Source organism: Culex quinquefasciatus, chromosome 2 (genome assembly GCF_015732765.1).
Source record: "Culex quinquefasciatus strain JHB chromosome 2, VPISU_Cqui_1.0_pri_paternal, whole genome shotgun sequence".
Classification (NCBI taxonomy): domain Eukaryota; kingdom Metazoa; phylum Arthropoda; class Insecta; order Diptera; family Culicidae; genus Culex; species Culex quinquefasciatus.
In genome coordinates this window covers 48,206,604-48,217,684 of record NC_051862.1, presented here as the reverse complement: position 1 = coordinate 48,217,684, position 11,081 = coordinate 48,206,604, and the positions used below count along the sequence as shown (strand labels likewise).

Below are 11,081 nucleotides of genomic sequence, written 5' to 3'. Positions count from 1 at the left end.
GATGTTGATATTTACCCAATTGTTCGATGATTTCCAAGCAGGACGTCTAATTTTCCCAGGTTTTGAGTTTCCCGGAAAACGGGAAAATATTTATTTATTCAGGAAGTTTTTAGTTTTGAAAAGTCATAAAATCTATGTTTTCTTTATATTTGTTATGTTTTTCAAGCTTTAAATTTATAGAATTAGCTCAATACTATTAATATCAATCTAAACAAGGATAGCAGTTTTTAGATAGCTTAAACAAATTTTTGCTGTTCTCTGTTGTGCTTTGAATTTTATATGCACCACATTTCTAATTCAAATTAAATAAGTATCTTATAAATATTTATTTTTTATTTATTTCTATATGACATGAATAAAACAGCTTAAAAATTGGTTTAAGATGTCTAAAAACATAAATGACAACAAATAAAATGGTACCAATTTGTGTAAAATATTAGAATATTTTAAACTTATTAATTGAAATACTAATGTAATTTCCAGGCCAAATTATGATTTTTGTTTAATTCCGGAAATTCCCCGTACAACATATAAAAATCCCGGGAATTTTGTGCCGGGAATTCCCGGGATGGACGTACTATTGCCAAGCACTTGGTTTTGTGCATTTGACAGCTGTCATTCGATCCAATTCTCAATATGCTGGAAGCTAGGCAGTAATTCCAAGTTATTTTTATAAATTTGAGCAATTCTGCGTGGTTTCTGGAAATCCCAAGTAATTCTGGGAAATCAAAGTAATTCATGACATATTGCCAGTAATCCTGGTAATTCCATTTAGACTGGTCAGTAATCCTTGATGCTGGAAACCCCTTGACTTGGCTTATGTTTTGTTGGATTTTTGTTGTCACTTTTCTTTGTTTTATTTTTTGTAAATGGATTGTATTTATTGCGTTTCCCAACTCTCGTACGAGAGTAAAGTTGGTACAAGATTAACCTGCTGCTGCTAACTTTTCCTCAATCACACTTCTAGCTCTTATTTACATCTATTACAAAGGAGGAACCTACATCGAAAAATCTGTGCAAATATTGTTTGAAAAATTATTCCGTTATTTACATAAATATGCAATCGTATTTACACGATATAACTTGTTGTGGCAAAATAGTCTTATTCTTATTCTACTACTTCTCTAACTATACGCTGGTGCTGTCCACCGTGACGTGCAGTTCACGCAGGACGGTGGCCAAGTCTTTTATGCTGCTGGAGGAATCATTCGCTGGTAAAAAGTACATCTCGCCATCTGCGCCGTCTTCGCCGCCGTTGGGCCACCACCTGCCCTCGCCCTGGTGGTGTCAATCGAAACACTCGCTGAAGAAGCGGCCCAGGGTGTGGTACAGGTGCGGCCGCACGCCCGCCAAGCTGTGGTCCTCGTCCGGGTAGCTCTGCGGGAATAAAAATAATTAGAAAGACGAATTTGTCTACGGTGCAGCTTTTCTAATTTTCCGAGAGAAGATTCGATTTTTTTATTTTTTTTTTAAATTGGTGCGATAAATTCACAGTGAATCACAATTAGACAAAACAAAAAGTTCTTGACTTTGGAAGATTTTTTTAAATCTCACGTTCGCGTTTTCAACTTAATCATTTAAATGACATTTTCAATGTCAAACTTTCAAAATAATGCTTTTTAAACAACGTTCTTGTTTTTATTATTTGGAGGCAACGTTGTTAGAAGAAAATCTTTTGACGCTCATCGAGAAAAAAAAATCGGAAGTGAACTCGGCTCTCCTATCAATTCAGTTAGTTTTTATTAGCAAATAATCAATTCACAATCACAGACACACAATTACATAATTCCTAATAGAGTTTTGGAGTTCCTTACAACTATGATTTGTACTGCAATTCATTTTGATGTAATTGGATATTCTATCACTTTTCGTAGATGAATGATTTTTGTAAACAAAATGAAATAAATTAATTTAAGTGGTGCTCACAATCAGATTCACAAAAATAATCTACTAATTGATTTTCTTTGACAAGTTCTTGAGCGATGTTTGTTTGTTTTTTTTTATTATTTGTTTTTTTTTTGTAATTAAAAGATGCAACTTTGGGTACCATAACATCTATAGGTCATCGCAGTTTTAGTGAAAGAAGTCGATTTCTTCCCCTTTTCGTCATTTTTCCATTTTTGCGCGTGGCGCGTCGAAAAATCCAGTTTTTATTTTTAAAAAATCGTATCTCAGAGCATCGAAAACATAACTTCACCATTTTTTGATATGTTATGTGAAATTTTCCGAGGAATCCGATTAAAAATATTTTCAGACATAGGCTCTTTGGTCCCGAGACCTTCAAAACAGCATTTTAGGTTTTCATACGACCTTTTCAAATGTTAAGCTAAATTTTTGAAACTTCTTACTATTTTTCCGAAAAAGCCAAACTAATCACCTTTCTTTTGCGTCTAGGACAGCTAAAATCGGATGAAATGGCGCGGAGATATGACTTTTTGAAAAAAGTGGTTTTTGTGAAAATCGATGAAAATTGCCATTTTTCGAACCACCCTAACACGGCGTAGGTCACCCTAATGGCCAAACAAAAAAAAATACGGGTCTAATTATTTTGGCCAAGGATCCCCCAAAAAAAATTGAGCTCGATCGGAGAACTTTTTTTTTCGAATCATGCTGTTTTCGTGGGGAATTACTGTATTAGAGCAAAAGTTAAAAAAAAATCAAACTTGCAAAACTGTAGCAATTCTTTTGGTGTCCAGTTTTACGGTGTTGTCCCGTCACGCAACATTTTCATTTCAGGGGAAACACCGAACTTTACAATATTATTTATTCTACATGACATTTCCATGCATGAAAATCAATTATCTTTCCAAATATTTAAAAACATAAAATAAAAATGCATATTACAGTCAACCTTCGGATAAACGAGGCTTCCGAAAATCGAGTCTGGGTTTTACTTGAAAACGTAGCACTTAATCAAAAAATGTGTACAATAATTTAAAAAGAATTTTAAAAAATTTTAATGTCCATATTTTACATTACAAATTGAGATGCTGCTTTTTTTCTGGTGTCATCTAGTATCCTTGGAAACGAACTTGAATTTCAATAAATGTGAATCGAAGATTTTTTTTAACTTTCATTTTTTAAAGGGTTAAAATGGATGAAAACAAACATTTTTATGCATGTTTCTATTGTGAAATTGTCTCAGGAACACGAATATGATAAAATTATCATCAGAAAATGGGATCTAAGGGGTCCCCCGAGCAAAAATTTACAACCAAAAAATTCACTAAAAGTAAAAGTGTCTATTTAATATGTTAAACTGCCTAACCCAAAGCGTTCTCAGTCTCAGATGGTAGTCCCAGATGTCCCCTACAAGCTGCAGGTCGAACCGAGTTGATATCTGGATGGAACACTTTTTTATTTGAGTTTGAAAATTATGCTATTTTTTCACTAAAATGTCAATAACTCCCTTTAGATTTAACCAATCGGGGTGCTCTATCCTGCATTTTGTTGCATTTTTTAAGCCCTTTCAGATGCATTTTGAATTTTTAAATTAAATTGAATTTTGCCCAAGTTACAGCCTTTTTACGATTTTTGACGTTTTTGAACCTTCAAACTTTGTGTCCCGATTTGCCCCACTTCCCGTTGACCTAGAGTGCTCATATTTTGGCCAGATGCTAGTTTTATATGTACAAACAACCCCTGAAAATTTCAGGCAGATTGGTGAGGTCGATGCGAGATGGGTATGCTTTGCTCGTGGACTCGCTCTTAATAATAATCACAATTTTGTCAAAAATTCTTATCTCTGATTAGATTTCAAAATTACGTAAAAGCCAATAGTAAACAAAGCCCATTTTGCATCTGGCTGAAATTTTTTCGGTATGCCTGAAAAAAGCCATTTTGCATAATTAGTTTGGCTATATAAGTTCCATACAAATTTGCCAGCTGTCCATACAAAAATGATATATGAAAATCCCAAATTCTGTATCTTTTGAAAATTTTTTTTGATCGATTTGGTATCTTCGGCAAAGTTGTAGGTATGGATAAGGACTGAAAAAAAATGATACACGGTAAAATTTTTTTTGGTGATTTTTAATTTCACTTTTTGTCATTAAAACTAGATTTGTAAAAACATACGATTTAATTTTTTTTATTTTCTGATATATTTTAGGGGACATTAAATGCCAATTTTTCAGAAATTTCCAGAATGTGCAAAAAACTTTGACCGAGTAATGATTGATTGAATCAACACTGATTTTTTTTTCAAAAAATCGAAATATTGGTCGCAAATCAAAAAGTACTTTTGTGAAATTTTGTTTTCAAATTATAGCCATTTTTAGGTAACTTTTTTAGAAAGTATTCGTAGTTATTAATTTTTTATTACTTGCCATGTTTCCCCACTTTTGAAAAAAATATTTTTGAAGAGCTGAGATAATTCTCTACCCATCATTTTCTAGTGTCGATATCTCAGCAACTACTGGTCCGATTTACAATGTTAAAATATTAAACTTTCGTGAAATTTTCCGATCTTTTCCAAAACAATATTTTCAATTTTTTAAATGTATACTAAAATTTCAAAAGGGCGTAACATTGAATGGAATGGAGATGCTGACAATTTTATGATTTTTAATGTTTTTTTTTTAAATCAAATTTAAATGTTAGATAACTTGAATGTATTTGTAAATGTTTAAAGCTCACCACTTGTTTGAACATAATATCGTGCGTTTCGAGTGCCCGCGACCACTGCATCGCCTGCTGGAAGTGCACGTTATCGTCGTACGTTCCGTGAATCAGCATGTACTTCCGGTTGCGGAACTTCTCGAACATCGACGTTAGGCGAGACTGCTCGTACCCAGCCCGGTTATCGGCCACCGTTGGCAGTCCCATGTAACGCTCGGTGTAGATCGAGTCTAAAAAGGTTAAAAAGATTAGTTTTAATGTAGGTTTGCAGCTAGATTGAACTTACCGTAGAACGTCCAATCGGTGACGGGCGCCACCGAAACGGCACACTTGAACACCTTGTTCGCGTCCTTGGCCAGTGCCATCGCCGAAGCGTACCCGCCGTAACTCCAGCCCCAAATGGCCATCCGTGAGCCATCCACGTATGGCAACTGCTCGCTCAGCTTCTTCGCCGTCGTAATCTGATCCTCGATCTCGACCGTGCCCAACTTGCGGTACAACTGGAACAGCAGCTTGTCTCCGCGCAGTCCCGATCCTCGGCCGTCAATTTTGGCGTAGATCACCGAACGGTTCGAGCTTAAGTGGTGACCCCATCCGAGGGACCACGAGCTGGTCACCGAGTACGAGTTCGGTCCACCGTAGACGTCCACCAGCAGCGGGTATTTGCCGCTCTTGCCGGTGAGATCGGCACCCGGGGGAATCAGCAGCATCACCTTGGAGGTGAATCCGTTACCGAGGTCGATTTCGTGGTACTGAACCTTGGGCAAAGCTTTGCCCTCTAGCTTGGCGCGTAGCTCAGTGTTGGACTCGAGCGATTTGACCGGCTTCAGCGAAACGGCTGAAAGAATAAGGGGGTCGTTTTAGTGAAGTTGTTAAAATAGTTGAAAAAAAACTCACCATTATTAGCGAAACTCCACTCGAACATCTCCGCCCACGGCACGTTCGGTCCCTTCGCTTCCAGCACCAAGAAGTTGCCCTTCCGGCTCATCTGCGCGTTAAAGTACGTCTGCTTGGGACTTGACTCGACGGTGCAGCTCAGGCACTGGGGCGTAGCACCGACCTGACCCTGGACGGCGTGAATGTGCAGCACGTGCGAATCTTCAGCCGTGTTGGCGGCGTAGAAGATTAGGTTGCTCTCGGCGTCCCACTTGAGGATCTCCTGCACGACGTACTTTCCGGTGGTGAGCGCTTGGGCGGATTTGGTCGTGGTTGATAGCAACGTCACGTGGTGGAAGGAATCCTGGGAGGTGATAATGGCGAACTGGGATCCGTCCTTGTTGAAGATCGGGGCACTGAACAGCTCCAGCCAACCTTCGTCCAGCTTGATCTCGTGAACTTCCATGCAGTCCGCGTTGCTGCAGGACGTGATGATGGCGTGGTTCTGGACGCGGTTCTTCCAGATGGTGATCAGTCGATCGCCGGTGGCCCATCCAACGGAAGTTATGATGTGGTCCTTATCTGGGGTGACCATCGCCTCAGGAGGAGCGATTTCAATCTTGTTCGTTGGATTACTCAAATCTACTGTGTAGAGGTTGACCTCAGGGTTCGGCGTCCCAGCCTTCGGGTAGTGCACCACCAACTCATGTGGATATTGGTACTCCGGATGACCAGGAGGTCCGTAGACGGGAATCTTCATCAATCGCGTTTTGGTATCATTAAACTTAATAAATGCAATCTTTTTGCCATCGGGCGAGAACCACGTGGCAATGTTGGTGGAGAACACCTCTTCCTCATAGACCCAGTCCGGTATGCCGTTGTAGATGCTCGGCGCTCCATCATCCGTTATCTGGACTTCTGTTGCCTCCGGCGATGCCTTGTAGTACAGGTTGTTCTGGTGCACAAAAATGAACGAGTTCCCCACAGGACTCCACTCGACGACGTTTAGTGCTTGCTGGAAAGAGAAGATCATCAGATCACCCAACTCACAAAAAAGTAATCAACCCCCAACTCACCCTAGCACCCTTCACGTTCACCGGAATCGTCTTGCCTTCCACCAAATCCACAATGTCGTAAACCGCCAGGAAGCTATGCCGGAAGATCTTCCCGTACCCCCGCGCAACCAACAAATACCGCTCATCCGCCGACAGATCAAACTTGAATCCCTGCAGCAGATCCTCGCGATCCGGCCCCAGCAACGTTTTGGTTTCATTCGTCACCGGATCGTACGCCAGCACCGACCCCCGATCGTCCCGCGAAATGACCTTCCCACTGGGAGACCAATCTCCACTGAATCCACGCGACGAAAGTTTCCCCGTCAAAAAGTCCTCCAGCGTGATCGGGTCACCCTGCTGGATCACGGGACTGCTGTCGCCGTTGTCTTTGGTGTCATCTTCTCCACCGGTCAGAACGACGATCAGCACCACTACGACGGCTATGACTACGGCGGCCGCTCCGCCGATCAGCAGGTACTTCCTACTGTTGCTCTTCTTCGATCCGACCAGTTCCTGAGGGGGTTTGAGGAGAGGTGAAGAATTCCATTAGTATCGATGTGATAGCAGCTTATCATGTGACATTGAGCGTCACTCTTTAGTATTTCAATTGACTAAAGTTAAAGCCTATAAAACCGCTATTAAGATAAGCGATGGGAATCTAAGCCCCATTCTCCCGGGATAAACCACACCTCGATAGTAGCTTCGTTATCAGACATGCCATTTGAAACAATTGCCAGCCGGCCGCGGTGTGACAATGATCGGTCTTATCGGTCGAACCTGTCGCTTATCTCGCAATAATTGGGCAATTGAGACGTGAGCTGATTTTATGACTGAGTGAAATTTGACCCAAGAAGTAGCAAATAAAAATTGTTTTGGCTGGCACTTTCGGGAAACATATTTCACAGTTTGATAATAATATAAAAGAATCAATTTTGAATTATTCTGTACAAGTAATAAAACAACAATTTAATTCTTTAGAAGGCGCTCTCATATCAGCTACACGTGGGTTCAATGCTAACTAAAGTAATTCTAGGAATTATTTAATTTTATTATGATTGGTAATGAACACAACGGAGCCTTTTTCTCTGTTGAGATTATTACAACGGTAATAAAAATCAATCTCAACCAATTTCAGCAACTTTTTTAAGTTTTTAAGTTTTCCTTTTTGAATCGATTATTTATACAAATATCGTGCTTACCATTTCAAAAGGGCACAAAACTTTTGTAAATAAGAGTGTATCCCTCTCACACCTTATGCAAACTGTCATTTGAGTGAAAGGGATACACAATTGTTTACAAAAGTTTTGTGCCCTTTTGGAATGTGAGGCTCCATATATCGTGTATCACTGCTTCCGCCATACACAATTTGAAAGCTGTTGAAAAAAGGTCCTGAAAAGCATTGAAAAATCTATGTCTAATGTAGATTTTTTCTGACCACTTCGGGTTCTTCGGCAATGTTGTAAATTATAATTAAAACAAATATGTCACGCTCTCAGAAAAAAACTTGTTTTTTTAACATGCTTAAGTAAGCTAAAAAGTGTTAACTTTCAAACTGTAGAGTAAGTCGGACATATAAATATCTAAAATACCCTAGAATAAATATCAATACCATTTTTAGCTAAATTATATTTGCAATCAAATAGTACATACGAAAAAAATTAATAAATTTTATTTTAGTTTTGACAATCTCTACAAGTTAAAATTATCAATAAACGGCATGTTTTCTTCAACTTAAAAAAAAACCTCGTCTCGTCCATCTCTAAAATAACATCGGAATTAGCCTTAATATTTTAAGTTCGATTGTTATTGTTTACTGCTATGGCCTTGCAAAAAATGAAAATCATGAAAAATCATTCTGATTGTTACCAATAAGGCTGATACAAATATTTTTAAAAGTTTTTGTCCCCCCCCCTTCCCCCCCCCCTTCTTCAAAATTGGCCCGAAAAATCAGGGGGCAAAAAAAATATTTTTACAATAAACTTCAAAATTTCAGTGAAAATTCAAGTGCAACCAGCTGAAATCAAATTAAAATACATTTTTCTGCGTTTTAAATCATTTTTAAGCATGTTTGGGTTTATTAAAAAATCTTAAGATTTTTTGAAAATTTTCGATGCAAAATCTTTTTTTTCGATACAATTTTTGTTTTTGTCAGATCTTAGATTTTTGCAAACTAATGATTGCAAAACAACTGAACTAGTGTAAAATGCATTTTAAAACACTTTTTTCATTTAAATGTGAAGACTATGGCTTGTTATTTAAATTTTTATATTTTTTTATTTTTTTGCCCCCCACCCCCTTGCCCTCGGCCAGGGCCGAGGGACAAAAACTTTTTTAAATATTTGCATCGGCCTAATCATTTAAAAATAATAATAATAAGGTTCAGAAAATTTCCTAAAATTTTGTCTAAGAAACATTGAAGATTGGACCTCCAGTGGAAAAATGAAAAACAGACAGGAAAATTCAAGCGTAAATTTTCATAACAACCTCTGAGTTAAGGGATTTATATGCAGATAGGACCTGTTAAAAATTTAATCCTGAATTAAAGTTTTCAAAGTCTGAGCGAAATAGCCCCCAATTATCGGACGCCCATATTTCAGCAACTAATGGTCCAATTTTCAATGATAAAATTGACAATTGAAGGATTTTTATATCCTTTTGAAAAAAATTAAAATTTAAGAATCAATAATAAAATACATAAGGGTAAAATTCAATCTTTCTTAGACGAAATTTTAGTACTTTTGGGTTAAAAAATCGAAATTTCATTGAAAACTGTAGTAAAAACATGTAAGGCAAAAAAAATAAATATTGAAACAACAAGCCAAAGTTTCAACATTTGCATGAAAAAAGTGTATTAAAATGCATTTTATAGTAGTTCAGTTGTTTTGCAATCATTAGTTTTCAAAAAAATATAAAATTTGACGAAAACAACAGTTTTAGCGAAAAAATCTTTTTGCGATAATAAACATCGAACATTTTCAAAAAATACAAAAGATTTTTAAATCAACCCAAACATGCTACCAAACGCAGGGGAATGCATTTTAAATTGGTTACACTTAAATTTGCATTGACATTTTGAAGTTTTTTGATTTTTTGTTTTTTGCCTCATGATTTTTCGGGCCAATTTTGAAGAAGGGGGGAGACAAAAACTTTAAATAAAATTTGTACCAGCCTTATTGAACCATTAAAAAACTCTGTATAAAGAAAAAAAAGTGAGAAATTTAAGTGCATATAAAACAAGAACATCAAACTTAAATTACTCGAAACAAAAGAAGTTAAGTTTGTTTTTAAGCAAGTGTTGCGAAACTAAGTAAACTGAGTGAACACTTACCTTTAACACCAGTATACTAGTAATTAATGGTGATAATGGGTGAGAAATAATTTGATACACAAAGCAATAAGTTCCAGTACTACAAAATTCACTGAAATTCACGTGATACAAGCAACAAGTTTAAAAAAAAACCTTGAAAATTACAGGGTCTAGATAAATTTCTTCAAAAAAAAATTAGCAATATGACCTGTTTCTCAATGAAAAAAAAAACACACGCAAAATTAGTTTCGGTTCTAAAAGATAAACCTTATCAGATAATTTTATGTGATATTTAAATATTTCAATGAGAATAACTTTTATTTTTCCCAATTTATGATTTTGATTATAAAACTCACAACGAAATCATGATCATAATGTATTCCTAGAATTATTATTGAATTCTTTCACATATGAATAACAACTCCTGACCACTGCACTCCATTCACCTATTGATCCACTTAATAACCCCTCTCTAAAAAACAATCACCTAAAGCCACGAGACCGGTCAAATTGCACTGCATTCAGCTGACCTAAGCCTACATTCGCAGCCGGGTGTGTGCGCAGTTACGTATTCCAAAGTCGTCGTCCGGCTTGCAGCTTCGAGAAAACCCCCCGAAAACAACGCACGCTCAATCGTACGTGGACGCGCGCAGAAGCTGAAAGTAAAATTTGGTAACCGCCAAAAACGGGTTTGAGGCCATCATCGGACGTTTTGTTTTGGACACGCCAATCCGTTGGTCGGTTGGTTCCAACGCCAAAGCCAAACTTGCGAGTCATGCAATAGTAATAACGGCGATTATACCTACGAGTAGATAAATAAAAAAAAATATATTGCTTTCACTCTCCTGTTTATTGTGTTGATTTGCGTGAAGCCGGTTCGCAGTCAGATCATGGAGTGGGATCGTGCGTGACTTCCCGGCGATCTGTTACCGAGTGGACATTTTAAAGCCACAGGTATTATGTAATTTAAAATGTGAAATTCTTGTTTTTGTCGTTCAGCGTGGCATTATTGAACTTTTTTCGCATCACCAGTGTTACGCAAGACTGGCGCCAGAAACCGGCTAGAGTTGCCCTCTGGGCAGGTGCACAAACCAGTCCATATGAAAACCTCACGCACATATTTGCCCGGAAATGAACAAAATGCAGCTCGATTTCCGAAAGTGGTCAAGCTAAACTTGATTTTCTTTTCCTTTTTCGAAATTTTCCACGCAGCTCCACTCACC

The 11,081-nt window shown here is 37.7% G+C and overlaps 1 protein-coding gene across 5 annotated transcripts in view; it reads right to left on the bottom strand.

Moving 5' to 3' along the window:
• Positions 1-1,021: 1,021 nt before the first annotated feature.
• Positions 1,022-11,081, bottom strand: part of LOC6045111 (venom dipeptidyl peptidase 4) — a 57,293-nt gene continuing 47,233 nt past the window's right edge. For all 5 annotated transcript variants that reach the window (XM_038252182.1, XM_038252183.1, XM_038252184.1 and 2 more), the window contains exons 3-7: positions 6,573-7,064; positions 5,518-6,511; positions 4,907-5,458; positions 4,639-4,850; positions 1,022-1,377 (exon numbers count right to left, since the gene is read on the bottom strand). In XM_038252182.1, the coding sequence (XP_038108110.1) occupies positions 1,288-1,377; positions 4,639-4,850; positions 4,907-5,458; positions 5,518-6,511; positions 6,573-7,064 (2,340 nt within the window). In that variant the 3' untranslated portion in view covers positions 1,022-1,287. The remainder of the gene's footprint in view (positions 1,378-4,638; positions 4,851-4,906; positions 5,459-5,517; positions 6,512-6,572; positions 7,065-11,081) is intronic.